Source organism: Clavelina lepadiformis, chromosome 5, assembly GCF_947623445.1.
Source record: "Clavelina lepadiformis chromosome 5, kaClaLepa1.1, whole genome shotgun sequence".
In the NCBI taxonomy this organism is placed as follows: Eukaryota; Metazoa; Chordata; class Ascidiacea; order Aplousobranchia; family Clavelinidae; genus Clavelina; species Clavelina lepadiformis.
The window spans coordinates 5,693,035-5,711,820 of record NC_135244.1 but is presented as its reverse complement, the minus strand read 5'-3'; the positions used below and the strand labels follow the sequence as shown (position 1 = coordinate 5,711,820).

The following is an 18,786-nucleotide window of genomic DNA, read 5'->3' as shown; positions in this document are numbered from 1 at the left end:
AATTAATCAATCATCGCCGGGCTTAAGTCGTGCAAAGATTTCAGTCCGAAGATAAAGATTATCATGCCATACCAACTTACGTTAACCAAAAAGTTACACTGCATCGGTTGTTGCCAGACCACTGTACAATCAGAACAATTCCGCGACCAATTCTGACGTCATAGAAATGTGACGTTGCATGTCTAACACTGCACACAGAGCGGGAGGCAGTTAGTAGAAATACCCATACTGAAAGCATCTACTTGCCACTTTGATGCACTTCTTTTCCAGTCCGTTACTTTTTGGTGTGGCAATGCTTCTGCCCCAGTGGGACTTCTGATTAATAATTGTTTTTATTGTTGTGGTTTTCTGGTGTCCAATATCGGCCTGGTCCTATGTTAACTGGAATGGACACGCTTTCATAGTAGGAATCAGATTTTATGATAGTCAGGCCACGTAGCACTGCTAATTAACGTTAGTGTGCTGAAAACATGCTCATTAACCAGAAACCCCACATTGTTGACCCCGAAAGTCCAGTGCTTTGTTTGTTTTCTGGCGTAGTCCAGATTGAATTTTTCTGCCAGAATTCTGCACTAGCATGCAGAAAATTGTGACGACGTCTATATTTACATTTTTTACTTACCAGTTTCGAGAGAACCGGTTTGAAATTTTTTCACATAGACTATAGTTTTATGCCCATTTGCATTGCAATCTGTACAGCTGAAGAAATATTTTATTGACTATTCTTTTGCAAACGCTGCTATAACGCGCGGTTTCAAAAGTAAAGCTTATTTACAGGGAAAAGATTATTAGAAGTAGTGCTTTAGGGAGACTCCCTATTCAGATTATAAAACCTTCATGCTCTCACAATTCTATGAATCACATCTCTACGTTACCTCATAAACTTGCTGTGCGACTGGGGCGTTTGGTCGAAGTGAATGAATACTATGAATTCTTCGAAGGCTTTCAGAAAAGCATCAATTTTTTACATAAGAAATAACTCGAAGAAAAATGCATTGGTTTGTATAACTTGATGTCATATTACTTAGATTACACTGGTCAACACGATTTTTGCGGCAGACTGTGTTGGGGTCTTTTTTACCTAATTTTGGGGCGCTGAATCCGAATCTGGTATTATTTTTTTTCTATTACATCACGTTTTTGAGATAATACATATGTTCATTATAAATAATATCGCAAATCAGAAACCGCCTCGAAATGTAGAGGTTGTTTTAATCAAAACTGCTGGAACGCTTAATCATGCAAAACACGAACACAAAGCCTCGAAATCATTCAAAAAACATCACTAGAAACTAGCCGTTAAACAATCTATGTAATGATACAGAAATGCCACAATCTTTAAGAGCTCGAAAATTTTCGTTTTAATGGATTTCGTTTATGGGTAGTGGTGTAATTTTCTCTCTTCAAGTTCCAGCAGTAATGTGCCATCATGTGGCAGTCCCATCGGCCTTGGTAGCGCTCTTTCATATAACTCTAATGTCTTAGTGAAAGCGCTCACCTTATTCTTCACTGAAGTCCCCAAGGTTTTTAGAAAAGTAATCTAAATGATTTTTCAGAAAATGTAGCTTTATGCTCATATTGCATTTCTTCTCTTGCATGCTGGATAACATTTCTTTTAAGTGGTCTGGATAGTTCTCTGCCTTTCTGTTGCCAAAGGAGTTACTAACAACTAAAGAAAAAGCATTCCAAGCCCTTGCTTCAACTGTGTTCATTGATGCTGCAAAGTTTGGATCTCTGAACAGCTGCCTTATTTGTGGGCCACTAAAAACTCCAGCCTTTTTCTTTCTTTTCTTCACTGAGGCTTGGGAAGGCTTAGCAGATGTACTTAAAGCAATCTCCATTGTGATCAAGAGCCTTAGCATACCATTTCATTGCCCCAAGTTTGATGGGAAGTAGCAGCAGGATGATCTTCTTGGTATCTACTAACGGGTTATGAATGATATTTTTCTCTCCAGGTGTTAAACTGCTCCTTTCTGGCTACTTATCTTTTATCCAATGCTCATCTATGGCTCTGCTATCCCAGTAGCAGAGAAAACAAGGGTATTTGGTGTAACCACCTTGCTGTCATAACAGAAGGTTCATTATTTTTATGTCTACACATAATCCCCAGCCATAATCGCTGTACTTCAGTGTTTCCAGCACATCCTTAATGTTTTTATACGTTTCTTTGAGTGTCACAGAATGTCCTACTGGAATCGATGCATATTTATTTCCATTGTGAAGTAACACGCACTTCAGGCTTCGTTTTGAGCTGTCAATTTTCTTTTACATTATACGAACAATGTTATGTTTATTGTTGACAATATTTACGTTTTACTAAAGAGCAGGGTGCTGTCACAAAAAGCATTTAAGTCTACCTTTTAAGTCTCCAGGGCAGATGTATACAGATAAAGACGGTAACTCAGTAATGAGCTACCAAACGTGATGTATAAACCAAGCGCGATGTATAAAGATGGTAACTAAGTAATGAGATACGAAAGAAAAAAATGAATGCGTCCGCTTATATTTTTGAAATTCGAAAAGAGGTCCGTGATTGAAGAAAGATTGATAACCACTAGATTAAAGTTTACTGAAAACTCTGTGATTCTGTGCTACAACAAAACTTCCAGCCGAGGTTTCACCATAGGTGCTTTTAATAACAATATTTGATTTGTTGCTGTTATACGCTCACCGTACCGTCGCTAATGAAAGTAAAAATTTGATCAATTTATGAAATTGGGGAAAATGCGCAGCGATAAAACCTGACGTGATAGAGCAATTCTGAGCTCAGAATTGGATTCAGCAACCAAAACTTAGCCTAAATCAATCATCAAAGTTCATGCAACAAAAATTTTTTTGTTTTTGTAGACCAGTGTTATTTTTAAAAAAGCGTGCGGAAAGCAGCTGGCAAATGTGCAGATGTGCGTGCGACCCACATGTTTAAGTTATATTATAATATTGCCTACTAATAGATAATATTGTGCTTGGTTTGAAAATATGTGCATATTCTTTAATTTTTTCCATTGACTGTTATGGTGAGCAAAAAGTCAATTTCAGTTTGGTAGTCGTGCTAACCTTCCAGCCTTATACATTTTTCATACCCTCGTTTTTTCAATGTTTGTGAGAGTATTTGGTGTTGTTTTGCTATTACAAGGTTAGCTCTATTCTTTTCGCTCCCAACAGTCATTGCCCAAAAGATGAAGTAATTAAACAAGTCAAAAATTATGGCGCTAGACTCCAGAGTGCATTCCACATGAGTTACTAGATGTAAATTTGGTTTGACCTTGGTGTGACAGGGAGCAAATACACATCTTGGCACAACTATGTTAACTGCAAATTTACTTCGCTTTTCCATTTTTGTTTACTAAGACGAATACGTATTTACGAATTTAAGTCTGTTTATCAGGACAAATGAACAGAAGCAATCTTGCTAACCCTGCTCAAGTATATTACAATATAGCACAACTGGGAATTAAACCAGATATGCAGGTTTACGAACCAGGCATGCTAGGCGTAACCGCTTCGCCACCTAGCCAACGCTTAAAATGTGCAAGTTGTTTTTAGTGCATTGGAAAGCTTCAATTTGAATTGACCATTGGATTAGGCGTAATTCTGAATTTTATCTTGTCAAATAATTAATATTGTTTTTCAATAACACTCACCCTTCAGGATATTTTATTTCGTAATTAGTGTTTTGAGGTAGCATTTTACTGGTTGTCATTTGCCAAATTAAGAAATTGCCAATCGTGTGAACCTAGACTAGAAGCTTGCAGAGTGAGTGGCTGATGTGAATGTTTACCAAGGAAATGTGCATTTAGCAGGTTTTAAATGAGCAGATGCAGCCAATTTTTTAAGTCCCATTAATTTTTACACTTTAAAGGTTGCATTTACTCTACATCAAGCTCATGAGTTGGGAGGTTATACAATTTGGCATTTTCTTACTTCGGTAACAAGCATTTGGAAAAATAAATGTTTGCTTTGCTTGGAGTCAGCTACTGAAATCAGAGTGTTTTAATAGGGTAGATGGAATGCTGGGTACCAAAACTACAATTTATAACTGTGGTAACCAGCGAGTGTTAAAATCAACCTGAGTTCAAAAAAAGCCAACATTATAGACTATGTTGCGATTAGCCTAAGTGTATCACCAAATTTGAAAAATTTTATTTCGGTTAATTCATTTAATTCAATTCCATTGATTTATAGTATGCTTTTAATTTTTAATAATTTTTAATAACTAATCCTTTTGTGCCCAAGCTCTCACACTTCTGACTTAATGAGCACCAAAAATTAGTTCTTTTAAATTAACTTAACAACTCATTTGAAATTAAAATTGGAAGTTTTGAGTTTAACGAATTACTGTTTGTGAGAATAAACTTTTCGAATTCCAGTAAATATCTAGCTCATAAAGCCTATAAAAGGATGGTCCTCCAGATAGGTTTTTACCCATCAAGGAAAACATTGTAATTACCAACATAATGGTTACCTTCAATTATGCCGCAAAAGTGCAACTCATACATCATAAGACAGAAATCTGTTAGTTACTCTGTTGTGATTACTTTCGGTAAATAGGAGCCTGTGAAATAGTCACTTTGGTCTATTATTGAGCACATTGTGTACTTTGCATTCTGGAGCGGTTTAGTTCGATTTTATCAAATATGTTGTTTATTGTTTGTCAGCCTATTCTGCCATGTTTCTCTGCTCGAAGCCTTCATAAATCCAATGTGAAGCTGCAGCCGCTGGGTGTTCCATATGTCATTGAACAAACTGGACGTGGAGAACGGACATACGATATATATTCTCGCTTACTAAAAGAGCGAATTGTGTGTCTAATGGCTCCGGTATAAAATTGTTTTACCAGAATTAATCTATATGAACAATAATAATTATGCTTTCTTATGACTTTGATTACAAAAAAAAGTAAGGTTTTTAGTGGTGTTAGTAGGGCTGGTTTTAGCAATAATGGTTATTACTTGTCGGTATCTTAATTTTGTGAAAACTTACACTTCACTCCTACAGTATTACTACTCTACAGCCCTATTGTATTATTTAATTTTTAGTCACTATTTAATTAATTATTGCTTATGAATAATTTAACCACTTCTATACGGACATTTTGTTGAAAACTTTCTTGTATAATAGGTTGATGATTTTGTTTCTGGTCTGCTTGTTGCACAGTTGTTATTTCTTCAGTCGGAAAGCAAACAGAAGCCAATCCATTTGTACATCAACACACCAGGTAAATGACAAATAGTAGTAAAAATATATTTGTAGATATTTATCATGTGTTTTGTTTTATCTTTTGTTACATAGGATGAAATTGGTTTTATCGTCCATTGAATGTTACATATTTGACGCATATGAACCTTTTAAGACATGGTATTGAAATATCAGGCTTTGGACTTTGAAAAATTTTGTGCCAGAATTTTGATAAATTCGTGATCGTTACTGCAGGTGGCGCTGTGACTGCAGGACTTGCCATCTATGATACAATGCAACTTGTTCAGTGTCCAATATCAACGTGGTGCGTTGGTCAAGCCAGCAGTATGGGCTCATTATTGCTTGCTGCTGGCTCGAAAGGGATGAGAAGTGCATTGCCCAACTCAAGAATTATGCTGCATCAACCGCTGGGTGGTGCTAGGGTGAAGCTGCCTATTTATTGTTTGTCACTGCTCTAGATAAGATTTATGTGTTTTTTTTCAGGTACTTACTTTTTTGTTTTCTCACCAGGGTCAAGCATCTGACATCATTATCCAAGCAAATGAGATTAAGAAAATGAAGGAAAATTTAAATAAACTTTATGTTCACCATACCGGACAAACTTATCAAACCATAGGTGTGTAACTTTCAAGTTCTTGTGAGTTATTTGTTATAAATGAAATGAAGTTGTGAACTTAAATAATATTTCCAACTTAATTTCAGCTCTTTAGTGTCTCTGTGCTCCCTAAAATATTTAGTCAAAGTGTTGGCTTAATAAACTAAGCCCTTCTAGACCTTTGCAGATTTAATTCCAGTCGATAATGTAATGTGTTGTCTTTAATATGTGTGCAGAAACGGCATTAGATCGGGACAATTTTATGGATCCTTATGAAGCCAAAAGCTTTGGATTAATTGATAATGTGTTAGAACATGGTGTTAAAACCTTTGAAGAAAAATGAATCATAATACACTGCATTTAATTTTTTGCTTTTTTTTATTAAAAATTCATTTGTTACGATATTTCAGATATTTTTGGTATATCCAGATGGCGACATTTCTGGGCGCTTGTTAAGCATGTTTGCTATGAAAATTTTTAACTAAGCTAGGAAATCTTATCCAAAGATTGATGCTAGAAGTATTGTCATTGGATGCATTATTTTGAAATTACTTTTTATTGGTTTCAATGCTTCTAATTTATTGCGTATTTTACCTGGATGCTTTTTGAGGACAAAAGTTTTCTTGTTTAAATTACTAGACTTTTGTATATCGCGGTATTTATGAACATAGGTTTTTTTCCGTGTTATCTTGCTTTTAAAACTGTTAGTAATTTGGTATAATATTTCATTAAAGACTTGTCCTGTTATAACCAGTTTAAGGTTCGGTCTTTACTTTGAAATTTGTTTTTTACTCACTTAAGGTTTAGTTTAGTGACGGAAACAGGTGTTGTGTTCAAAATATAAACAACATGTATTGATACAATTAAGTACGGTAATAAAATAACCTTTCAACAATAAAAAAAAACGCTCAAAACATCTAGGATAGCTGCATTAAAGCAACAAGAGCACAAGTATCACACACTTTCAACAACCGAACATGTGTGGCCACCTTGAAGAACAGTATGCACAAGATATATCGTAACACCTCCAGCATTGTCTAATCTCCGAGCAAAGGTCAAATATGTTCAAAAAATTAATAAAATGGTTTTGATTTTGCAGAAAGCTGCTTGAGAAAAATGCATACAGGGTTGAAATTAGTATTTGTGCGTTAAAGTCCCAATTCATCTTAGGACTATTCTCCTGTCAACCTGCATACATCGTTGATCCTATTTCTTCGAACGTACGTCTCAGATATTGCACAACAAACATGACGGAAACGTAAGAGATCGCGTTACCATCCTTATCGTGGGTGCACCATAATCTTGCCGCTCAAGCAGGGTTCTGAGGTCACTCTCGCGCATTCGTCGTTATACCACCCGTTATCACATAAAATTCTCCGTGTTGATGACAGAGACCTCCGTCTTCTTGAAGAAGAATCCATGTCATAAAAAACCTCATCAGGTCTTCGCCTACGCCAGGTGACGTCAATTCTCTGAAGGAATCGCAAGGGAGTAAATGCTGCTTTCGACACAGTTTCAGGCAGCAATTGATTGTCTTGCAGGTGGATTGCTTTTAATTAAAAAAATAAATTAGGAAATTAATTTCTCGGCAAAATAATAGTCAACTAAAATAATTTTGTATTCTGATGACGATTGGCATATCAATGAAGTTGGTCTATTTGGCTTTTTGTGCAGAAACGTTGGTGACCTCCCTGTACGAACCTTTAAGCTTCAGACAAGAAAAGAAGGTATTTCTTGGTATACTTTCGATCATATTCTCTTGTAGATAAAGATGTTCTAGATTAACGGGAAGATATTTCGGAACAGAAGTCAAATAATTTCCGCTTAAATCCAAAACCTGCAAACATTAACCAAGATCTAACTTAGACCAAGATAATTAAAACATCATAAGAGAAATAGTTGCTGGAACTGCCCGAAGTGATCAAGAAATTGCATCTATGTAGAATAGATAAATGTTTTTAAAAACAATGCAGTATTGAATACAGTGTTGTAGGCTACCCAATTAATTACCCAAAAAATTACCTCAATTTATGCATGTAGGTCAGTGTTTCCCAAACTTTTTTCCGATAACGCCCCCCTGAACAACTTACTGACTATCAAACGCCCATTTAACAAAAAAGTAACAACAAATTTACTATCCATTCGAGAAGCAAGGAAAAAGCACATTCACGCTTGCAAAACCAGCACTAAAATTAGCCTGAAATTTTTACAATTACTCGACGTACGATGGGTCAATTTTGACAACTAAAACATTTCTGACACGGCAGGACATTCCTCTTTCGAACTGTGTAATCGCTTTTCTTAATAACTACATCGATATGCAAACAAATTGAACGTTTACAAGCCTAGCTCCAGCCATCAAAACTAGATAGCAGGGATTATTACATCATCCACCATTCAAGTCAAACAAAGCTTTTGTTACATCATAAACATGTTGTTACATAACAATCGTAAATCTCCTCGTCTCACTATGTCCAGGCGGTTTCTTCTGTTGTCCAGAAGCATTGTGACGGCACTGAACGTACGCTCTAATAAGTATGAGCTGGGAAATGCATTGAAAAAATTTTTTACCCAGTCCCACATGTGAGGATATTTCACTTTAATTTCGCGTTGCAGCCAAAATGATTGATACGAGATACGGAATTTTGGTTTGAGTTCAAAATCATTTTGCAAGAATCCGTTGCTCGGAAATATCAATGAATTGGTCGATTATCCAGTCAGGAATCTCCAATTGTATTACATCCTGAAACCGAACTTCCATGTCTTCATGCAATTCCTGAATATACTTGCTGTATGTCTCAACATCAACATTAGAAATACCTTTGTCGCTGATATCAAGTTGTTGCAAGCTGGAAAACTGGAAGAATTGCGTCTAGCTAAATTTCGCCCATACAACGCAAGCTTATTTTTGAATCCACACAGTGCTGATTTTACCTTGATTCGATTTACCTCGTTACCCTGAAGGAATAGGTTCAATTCGTTAAATTTGGAAAATATATCTGACAAGTATGCGATATCATTTCATAGCAATAATTTCTTTGGCAAGGCCAGGGTGACAGCTTTCAAAGAATTCCACAACAGTATCTATCAGTGTGTAAAATCGTGCAAGGCAGCTTCCCTTGGAGAGCCATCTTACTCCCGTGTGTAGAAGTAAGCGCTCAAGGGCCTCGTTGTTCTCTTTACACAATTGCTTAAACAAGCGTGTGTTAAGTCCATGAGCTTTAATCTTATTTACTGCCTTGATGACAGTCGTCAATGAGAGGTTAAGACGACCACTGATATTCTTGGCCACCAAATGCTGCCGATGAATCACACAATGAATTGTAAGCACGTTTGGATTCGCTGCTTTTAGGAATGCCATGAAGCTACGGTAACGGCCCATCATAGATGGGGCGCCGTCAGTTGCACACACTATGATATTGGTAAGTGGAATTTGTTTTTTTCGAGATATGTTTTAACTTCTTGAAATACTGTCTCACCGCGAGTATCTGAATCCAGTGCTAAAACTATTGCCAACTCTTCATGTAAAACTCCATCATTCACAAAACGAACATACCCAAGTAATAGAGACTCATTTACTGGAAAAGTTGACTCATCCAGTTGTAAACTGAATCCTGTATTCTTGATGATGCTGCATAAGCTATCTTCTATATAGGTGGCCATCTCATCCACCAGTCTCTGAACAGTATTGTTACTCAGAGGAATAGATTTAATAACTGTAGAAGAGGCCTTGTGATGCAAAACGGTGTCTAAAACTTCCTTCACTGATGGCAAGATCAATTCTTCGCCGATCGTGTGCGCCTTTTCTTGCAAGCATCAAAGACAAATTGTAAGACGCACATTATCCATCATTACTTGTATAGAAAAGGTTTGAAAACATCGTGCCAACAGTTTTCCGTTTTTTGAAATTGTCCCAGAGCATTTGAAAAAATGTTGCACTCTTGCCTACTTTATCTGGGTGAATTTTCGTTAAATGCTCGGAAAGTCTGGACGGCTTCATCGCTTCATTAGAAAACACTTTAGACTAGAGCACAGCAAACACATTGGCTGTGATTCGGAATTTGGGGCTGGAATAAATCCATACTGGAGATAACTTGAACTGTATTGCCTGCATTTTCGTTTGACTGAATTCATTATTTAGCACTCTAATGACTGAATAAAATAACTATACCTAGGTACCGGCTCACTAACTAAAATCTAAGAATATTGCTATTCACAATCACACTAGCTTCCTCGTGGCTAAAATACCCTTTGGCATATGCAACATGAGAAAAAACGCAAGATTATTATGACGCAATACTGTTGGAATTCGTCTATTAACATAACAATAAGAATAGTGAGACCAATAAATGTATTTTATTTTAGGATTAACCGAAAATTCTCAAACTATGAAACCGAACACAAGAAAGTAAAATAAGTAAATCGAAGCATAAAACTATTATACAAACAGCGCAAATGTTTACTTTGGCACTGTTCTTGTTACTGCCCACTTTATTATTAGCGCCCCCCAATCGCCCATTTAGTAGCCAGCGCCCCCTTGAGAGGCGCCAACGCCCCCAAGGGGGCGCTGGCGCCCACTTTGGGAACCACTGATGTAGGTGAACTTTCATTGTACAGTATCTAGAGCCATTATCCAAAAGTTATTCTTTAGTTTACTTAAACGAGATTTTTATTATTACTTTATCAAAAACCATAGCACTTTAGCTATAATAACCAGATTTTTTACCTGCATATCTCCACTGTTACGGAATGCATAGAGCGGTATTCCGTCGTTGTTTAAGTCATTGTTACCCAGCGCAAGGTGTCGCAAACGAGGCATTCTCGCAAGCGAATTTGGTGGGATTTTTTTTATGAAGTTAGCCGCCAGCAACAGAATTGAAACATTCCTAAACAAACAAAAAAGTGCAATGTCGTGAAGCAACAAGAAGTCTTGGCAACATATTTAAATTAGGACTTGCAAAAAAGAAAAAATAATTTACCGGATGTATTATGTGACACTATGCTGTATTTTGAGTGACCAAAGTACAACGTACGAAATCATATTATTCTTACTTTGGCAAAACAGGAACCGCACGTAACTTGTTGCCTGTAAAATCGATCATGGTAAGACTGCTGAGCTGTCTCAACGCTCCACGCGCTATCCTTCGGTTAGTCAGTTCATTATAACGCAAGTCAAGTTGCTTCAAATTTTTCGTTTTGGAAAAAGAACTGGCAGCAATGGAACGAATTTGATTTTGAAGAAGTATCAAACTTTGAAGGCTTCAAAACAATTTTATTTGAAATAAACGCAAATGGTTTCAAAAAAATTCTATCCAAACTAATATTCATTTCATAACCTTATTCAATAATTATGCTAGAAGGAATATCAAGAATAAAAATAATACACATTATCTCTATAGAATCTATAGATCAGACCAACAAGAATTGTTTTTATAGGGACTTTGGTTAACCTGAATGGTAAATTGCTCGGAATTTCCTGAAGTTTGTTGTCGAACATATGCAGGGTGTGGAGATGCTTTAAATAACCGAACGCATTGTTTTCGATGTGGCTTGATGCTATGCTGTTATGATGGAGGATCAAATATTCAACTTTCTAGAAAATGAAAATCGGGAGATTTATCACCATAAAGTAAAATACTCTGTGATGTTAAATTTAACTTTGAGATAACATTCACGCTGCAATGCAGATGGAATTAGACAAATATGCCGAACATTTACTTCAAAGTATTGCCTAACCGCGAAAAAGTATAGTAAAAAGGGATCGTAGAAATATATCCGACCAACTAGCTGAAATGAACGTCAATCTGGATATTTTTGCAAGCTTTGCAGTCCGGTCAGACGTCAAGCCTATTGACTCATTGACGGTTTTCAAATACATTTGACGAAGGCTATTTAACCATTTAGGCCAAAAACGAAATGCCTTAATTTTGAAAAGGATACAGGTTACATCCTTAAATACCATACCTATTCTTTAGCAAATTTAAACTGTTATATTTGTACTGCGCTTTACGGATTTTGATTATGCAATTTGGAAGCAAAAAAAAAACGTCAAAATAAATCAAAGTTCCTAAAACGTCTGTGGTGACAAAACAGGGCAAAAACTTTGGCAATTTAACTTGTATTTATTGAACGGCAAAGCGTTGTGATAAAAAATAGGATTGCTCACGCTCAGTCTTTTCATTGCAGCAGCGCTAAGATTGGAGATTTTGTTTCGTTCCAGATGAAGTCGTTTTAATTTTTTTGGAAGATTATCTGGCACTGTTGTCAAATTATTGTCCGACAGGTCTAAATATTCAATCCTAAGTTAAAAAAAGAAAAATTGTTATTCTTGAAACTAACATGTAAGTAAACGTTCGAGAGGTTGTAACGACTGCAAATCGCTTGCCTTTGCAAACCCACAAATGATTTCTTTCGCAAACCTTCGTCGGAAATATTATTCTTTTGCAGAAAAAGTACGCGTATGTTTCGACGTCGTCTGAAACTTCCTTCCGGTATGGCAACAATGCTATTGTTCTGCAAGTACACCTGCAAACAAGAATTGCGTCAAAATCTCGACAATTTAAAAGTTGGAGTAATTATAAAGCGGCGGAAGCCTATAGTATATAAGATGGTAGGCCTATATCAAAAATTGCCGGCTAAATTTTTTTTATATCTACTGTTATTCGCTGAACACCTAATGTATAGTGGATGTTTTTACTTCAGAGTTGCCGATATCTATGATATTTATCATAGGACTTACACAACATTAAAATTAGCCTAGTTAATGTAGAAACTTTTTGACTAAATATTAGTTAATCATACAAACAATGATAACTACATACTGTATACATGTAAGCGGCGATACCGCATACCGATAACTTTACGTGTTAACAAACAGGCACAACGCCCATATTCCAGCTCGGCAGACTACATTGGTTTTGCCGAGCTCAAAATGTTGATGTTTGACAAAATGAGCTTAAATGTCTCGGAAATCCACTGCGGAATTTCCGGATATGTTTAAGTTTAGTTGACTAATACAGTTTACGAAACAAATAAAACGACCACAACTTAAACCAGTAGTCGGCAAACTGTGGGCCGCGGTCCAAATGTGGGCCTTTAAGCAAAATATAATGGGCCGCATATTGTATCCTGTAATCAAGTAAATGTGGGCTGAGTGATAATTTCAGAGCTTTTTTCTATTAGCCTGGTTAACTTGGAGCGCTAGCAATCCACTTCTTGATGTTTTTTTCCATCTTAACTAAAGGTTAACTACAGCCATAACGGTAAACATCTGGAAAACACAACCAGTAACCCCCCACTCACATAGCGTTAACTGTTACGTCATATTGAGAATGCAAACCTGTTTTTATTTATAACGCTAATCCTTCACTACCTTAGGCGCTGACTGCTATATCCAGCTAGCGGAACTTCAACCGCAGTCTCACAAACCAATGTACGTTTTTATAGTTTCTAGGCCGCAATACAACTAAACATTAGTGATGTGGGTGTATTTTCATTTGCTAACTGTCTGTTAATTTCAGGTTACCGTATATTGCTAAAACCTGTGGAAAGCACGTAACTAGATTAAAATTTAACTGAACTTATCCTAATAGTTTCAAAAAATAATGTTTACTGCGAAAAACAGAAAAACACATTAAAACTATTAGTGAACTAGTAATATTTACTGCATTAAGTATAATTCGCATGTAACGTTGGGCCTTCATTTACTAATGAAGTGAAAATTTGGGCTATCGTAATGAAAGTCTGCCGACCACTGACTTAAACAATGATTGAGAAATGCGTTGAATACGCTACATTCAAGAGCTGTGTGTTTAACAAAGTTTCTATTTTTTCCGCGGTTTGCTCTAAGAACCCAAATTCTAAACTAAACTCTAAACCCAAATTCAAACAGCTATTTTGTAGATCGCGGGTTAGGCTTGCCAGCGAATGAACGCAAAAGCGGTTTCGTGGTATTACTACGCGGTATAGTTTTAAAACTAACCGTGGTTTAGCCGAAATAAGATACCAAAAGTTTAGTCATATAACGTAACACAAATAAATTAAAAGACTTACAACTTCTGCCGAAGCAGGTATCGGCGGAAATGATGAAAATTTGTTATTAGCCAACGTCACTTCCTCCAGATGCGTTAATCCGTCAAATATCTTGGGTTTCATCCCCTGTCTGGTCAGGCGATTATCGTGCAAGTACAGATGACGTAACTGGCCCTTCCAGGCGAGAGTGATCGGGTCGATTTGCTTGATTGCATTACCTGGTGACGAATGTTTTAAAGTTTTTCAGCTGAGAAAACAAACAATAAAAAACACTTCCAAGAAGTCTGCAGCTTCGACTACGATGCACATTGCGATCTCTGTCGAGTGAATAGGTCGAAAATGTTTAAATTTACCAAATTATCTTTCTGTAAATCATTTTTGTTTTCTTTTATTACCAAAGGAAATGTTGTATAGTCAGTGCAACTTGATCGCTTTGTAATCCTACCGGTCGAAAATTTCCAGTTGGTTTTAAACGACCTACGATATGAGGTCAAGTATACTGTAATGATAACATATAAGACGTCATGGCCCTTTCATTTCTATCAGCGGCTCCCGAAGGGAGATACAAAAAGTTATAAGTTACTAAAATTAAAGTTATTAAGACGAAACACTGCGCAATAGACACTACACTTGAAGCAGATAAGCTGAGTTATGTTTATAACAGCCTTTAGACATATCGTGCGCCGACAATTAATTATGGTACTGTGTGACCGATGAATGTTGGAGTAAACGTAACTTATTGCCCTAAAAAATTATTTTAAATGCCCCAGTGCCTAATAAGCTACGAGCTATATAGCCTTCGTGCAACACCACCCAGCCTACGTTATAACTGATTTTGCAAACATTTTCCAATCATGTTAAGTTAGTTAGTGATTTTACGATAATATGTCAAAACGACACGTTTTTATCGCAAGATGCATCATATTACACCCAAATCATTACGATTATCTAAAATAGTAAAATTGCGTCACCTGACAAATGCAGAGTTATTAACGTATTTGGCAAGCCCTCCGGTACAAAAAGGAACCGATTGTCGGAGAGGATGAGATGCCGGAGATCGTGAAGGGGAGCAAATGTGGCTGGCGAGATCCCATCATCCGAGAGCATGTTGTCCTGCAGGTTTAAAGTCCGAATCAGGGGACAATTGTAGAAAGTGTCTGATGACAACCCATGTAACCTACAAAGTAAAAATATTCCAATAAAACTGAATAAAGAGAGAAATACTGTAGAATGACTCAAACTCACACTTGAACTGAATTCATCTGAGATAAACTCCAGACTCTTATAGGTGAATTTAGATTTACTAGACGAAGTATGTTTAGTCCTTTTGTTACTGTGATAGACATTTTTTGGTTAAAATAAAAAATATTTGCCAACCTGTTCTTATTGAGCATCAGGTAAATTGTGCTCCTTGAGATATTAAGTGGAACTTCGTCGAGATCAGCCTCACTACAATCAACGTGTTCCAGGGAGCGGCAATAGCAAGACTCCGGGCAATCGTAAAAAGGGTTTACTCCTGATGAAGAGATTAAAAAATTTAAACCAATTACTGTTTGCTGAGAACAGTTGCCAAGACAAGAAACAACAATTATGCTGCTTTTAAAGACAAAATAAAAACAAAAGCCCCCACAGCAACAAAGCGACAGTTTCAAGCCTCAAACGCAGCTTTTGAAATTTGATCCTTTTTGAAAGCTAACTTGATGCAACCGTTTGACGTGAAAATGTAATAGATAAGATGACATGTCAATTACACTGCATAAGCTAATTAATTATACTTGAAAAATGAATGGACTTATAAATGCGATTAATAGAAGGTAAATGACATGACAACGTAAGCACGTTTCATTATTCGTTTCATTTCATGCTTTTCTCACCAAGCAGAGGGTCAAATCTAATTGAACGCGAAATTTTTCTGGATTGGCCACAACGGGCACCTTAATATGCAAAAGCAGATCATAAGAGATGTCTTAAAGCTATTGCCCTAGTTTCCATAGAAAAGGGTTTCAACAATACAACAAGTTTTAGGTGACAACACTTGTATCTTATATTACGTTGTTTCCGTTTTAATAATTCATAGCAAACCAAACCATACGGTAGAATATAAAATGTATATTTCCGGGCGTGTATAGAGAAAAAAAAAGTTTAATAAAATTTAGCTTACCTTGCCATTCACTCATATCGTTTTCACCGTTTTCACTTTCTACAGCATACGAAAGATCCTCTAGGTTTTCACCCTCAGATAAAATCCAAATTGAAAGAAACAAGACCATAAAAAACGATACTGGCATTGCCAATCTTACAAAGCGTCCAGAAAACCTATACCTTACCTGATTACCTGTTGTACATCCGATAGATTAAACCCGCAATTTAAGATTTAGGTGTCGTTTGATGCTCTCACACAATCGTATATACACAACTCACTTATACTGGTACTACATCGTTCAGCTTACAACCACAAACTTTGAAACCCATTGATTGAACAGATTGACCAAAATGTTCAGAAAAGCGGTTAACCCTAGAATGCATACACGAAAAAACTTACGCTAATGCATAACAGGGGTCATTTTGACCCGTATTGCTATTACATGCAATTCTGTTTTAAAGATATTGAATATTTTTCTTCTTGTTCTTTCCTTGTCTCTTCCATTGGCGTTATGATGACATATCTAGAGTCTTTGCTGCATTTTAATGAAACAACCGACGAAAAACAGTATAAAGAAGTCGATGAGAAAATGAAAGAAAAGTCCAGAACAGTTCACATTACAACCCTTAGCCTAATTCATTCACTGCATTTGCTGCATGTGATCATGGTCACGCTCTGCTCTGGGCACACGGGTCTGCAACATCTTGAGCAACATTTTGCAATTAACTTTCTTATCCTTTGCGTGTGGACATAAGGAACACCGCTTCCACTTCTGCAACGTGTTTGCTGTTTGCAGGGATGTACTTCGAAAAGCTAAGCCACATCTCACCATAGCCTCTCTTGTGGCTCTGTGGAGTTGAGGAATTTTCTGTTTTGTCATCATGTGGGGCAAAATGAGGCAGTTAGCAAGATCTGTTATGAAACCTCGTCGCTTTGAACCTTGTCCACTCTGATAATCAGGATATACTTGTCTGAATATGGTATATGCATTTAGAGCTGCGATGTCGAGCAGATTGTAAAAGAGAACTAGAGGCCATCGGCGGGTTTGTCGTTTGCAAGTATATGTTTGAACCATTTGGTCAACCAAGTCAAAACCAATCTTTGTCTTGTTATAAAACCTGATGATCTCAGACCTCTTTTTTGGGTCTTCTTCGTCAATGCTTATATCGTGATGCATGCTGCGGGTCAAAATGACCCCTGTTATGCATTCTAGGGGTATTTAATGAAAAATGCATTTTTCTTGTCAAAGGTAAAATTTTACAGAACAACCGTTTTCTCATCATGTATAAGTATAAAAGGCTAACAAAGTCAAGAAAAACCAGGAGTTAATTCGCAATATGTGTTAAGCAGTTATGATGAATAGCACCGTTTGGGTCATTTTGACCCCTGTTATGCATTCTAGGGTTAAACAAATTGTAAAATAAGAGACTTTTGTTTTAAACATTAATGTGAGTTTAACCTTATGGTAAATGCTTTAAGTTTCATATGCTCACATTCTTGATATTTATAACTCATAACCTGCACCGGTACAATTAAAATTCGAACGACTCAAAAACATGCCACTTTGCAACGTTTAGCTTCTAGTCGCATACTGGCAAAACTGCAAATGTTTATGTTTCTGTTTTATCAAATAAAACTGCTAATGATGAATGACACTGGCATCGAATGCTAAATCTTAAAGCAACAAACCGCTACATTATGCGCCATGTTTTTTTGACAATAGATCAGACTTCGACAATTGCGTATGAACTTATCAGTTTGTTAAATAAAATTTGGTGTGTTAGGTGCAGCACTGATGCTTATCGAACGGCAACTTCTGAAGAGACTCGACAGGTTCGGTTTAACTCTGACAAAAGCGTCTGTTAGAAGGAAAAGAACTGTCTTTCGTGATTTTTTTTAAATGATTACAGCAGAAGTGGTTTTCACAGTCCTTAATAACTTTTCCTCAAGTAGTCTTTCGCACCAACTATTTACCTTCGTAGCAAACTCTATTTTACACAGTAAAGTAGATTTTCTATAGCATCAAATTTTGAACTAAACTTCTAACAGTTAATATAAACGTAATATAATGTGTTACAGTTACATCATTCTGACGTCCTCGTTTTAGGTATATTTTCATGACCACTCGAAATAACTGTAGCTTTACTTGTCAAAAATAAAGTAAATATTTACGACTAGCTCTGTGTAGTAAGGTTATATGATTAGGCCTAAATATATAATGTATCATTCTAAGCTCGAATATGGAAAACATTCTTGAATCTACTTTAATAATATTCAATTAAGACGTAAAGTAGTCCTTTTTTAACCACATACAGCGGTTTTCAGCAGTTCCACAGCCTAATTCTGCTAGGCGCAATCAGCTTCAAGTGCGTTGACGTTAAACCTAATAATGCACGTGCAAACAAAATGTAGCCAGTTAACAGCACAGCCCACAATACTTACAAACATTGCTCGAGGTTTTTGCATGTGAGCAAAGGCGCGGTGGCGCTTTTGTTAAAATCAACAACCGGTCTTACAAAGTAGACGCCTTTTGTAACGCGTGCTTTTAAGCCTCTTCAAGCGCTAAATTGCCGAATGTTTCAACCCTGATCGCATCGTATTCACTTTTGCGATTTTTATTCGTGTTAGCACGGTCCTTTATACTAAGACATGCCTAACTTGACAGCTTGAACTAATACCTTTCGTCTTAGCCTTCAATGGATGTATGTGTATAACTGCGTGCAGATAAAGACAAAACAGTGTTCATTTTTAAGCCAAAAAAATCTTAAACTACCATATATCCTATTTTTTGGTTTGATATCTGTCCAAGTGCGTATAGCAA

The 18,786-nt window shown here is 36.5% G+C and overlaps 2 protein-coding genes across 3 annotated transcripts; one reads left to right on the top strand and one right to left on the bottom strand.

Moving 5' to 3' along the window:
- The first annotated feature begins 865 nt into the window (after positions 1 to 865).
- Positions 866 to 6,545, top strand: LOC143460369 (ATP-dependent Clp protease proteolytic subunit 1, mitochondrial-like). Its single transcript, XM_076957852.1, has 6 exons — positions 866 to 998; positions 4,656 to 4,817; positions 5,119 to 5,215; positions 5,431 to 5,618; positions 5,707 to 5,812; positions 6,028 to 6,545. Exons 1-6 carry the CDS (start codon positions 918 to 920, stop codon positions 6,132 to 6,134), a joined length of 741 nt encoding a protein of 246 aa, XP_076813967.1. The 5' UTR covers positions 866 to 917; the 3' UTR covers positions 6,135 to 6,545.
- On the bottom strand, positions 6,546 to 17,017 carry LOC143460368 (podocan-like). Of its 2 annotated transcripts, XM_076957850.1 has the most exons (12): positions 15,984 to 17,017; positions 15,697 to 15,756; positions 15,200 to 15,338; positions 14,794 to 14,999; positions 13,844 to 14,040; positions 12,177 to 12,316; positions 11,958 to 12,090; positions 11,242 to 11,384; positions 10,844 to 11,050; positions 10,518 to 10,677; positions 7,493 to 7,628; positions 6,546 to 7,340 (listed from the first exon to the last, which is right to left on the bottom strand). In XM_076957850.1, exons 1-12 carry the CDS (start codon positions 16,108 to 16,110, stop codon positions 7,072 to 7,074), a joined length of 1,917 nt encoding a protein of 638 aa, XP_076813965.1. In that variant the 5' UTR covers positions 16,111 to 17,017; the 3' UTR covers positions 6,546 to 7,071. The 2 variants fall into 2 exon arrangements, with proteins under 2 accessions (XP_076813965.1, XP_076813966.1); XM_076957851.1 differs by lacking the exon at positions 15,697 to 15,756 and having other exon boundaries at positions 15,984 to 17,014.
- Between the last annotated feature and the right edge of the window lie 1,769 nt (positions 17,018 to 18,786).

What these genes read in the sequence shown, in the direction of transcription:
- LOC143460368 (XM_076957850.1), bottom strand. Translation starts at nt 16,110, where the DNA reads ATGCCAGTATCGTTTTTTATGGTCTTGTTTCTTTCAATTTGGATTTTA. An exon ending in TAGATTTGACCCTCTGCTTG is followed by an intron (nt 15,339 to 15,696) that starts GTGAGAAAAGCA and finishes TCTCTTCATCAG; the next exon opens with GAGTAAACCCTTTTTACGAT. An exon ending in TACCTGCTTCGGCAGAAGTT is followed by an intron (nt 12,317 to 13,843) that starts GTAAGTCTTTTA and finishes TCTTGTTTGCAG; the next exon opens with GTGTACTTGCAGAACAATAG.
- LOC143460369 (XM_076957852.1), top strand. Translation starts at nt 918, where the DNA reads ATGAATACTATGAATTCTTCGAAGGCTTTCAGAAAAGCATCAATTTTT. An exon ending in ACTCGAAGAAAAATGCATTG is followed by an intron (nt 999 to 4,655) that starts GTTTGTATAACT and finishes ATTGTTTGTCAG; the next exon opens with CCTATTCTGCCATGTTTCTC. An exon ending in AACCGCTGGGTGGTGCTAGG is followed by an intron (nt 5,619 to 5,706) that starts GTGAAGCTGCCT and finishes TTTTCTCACCAG; the next exon opens with GGTCAAGCATCTGACATCAT.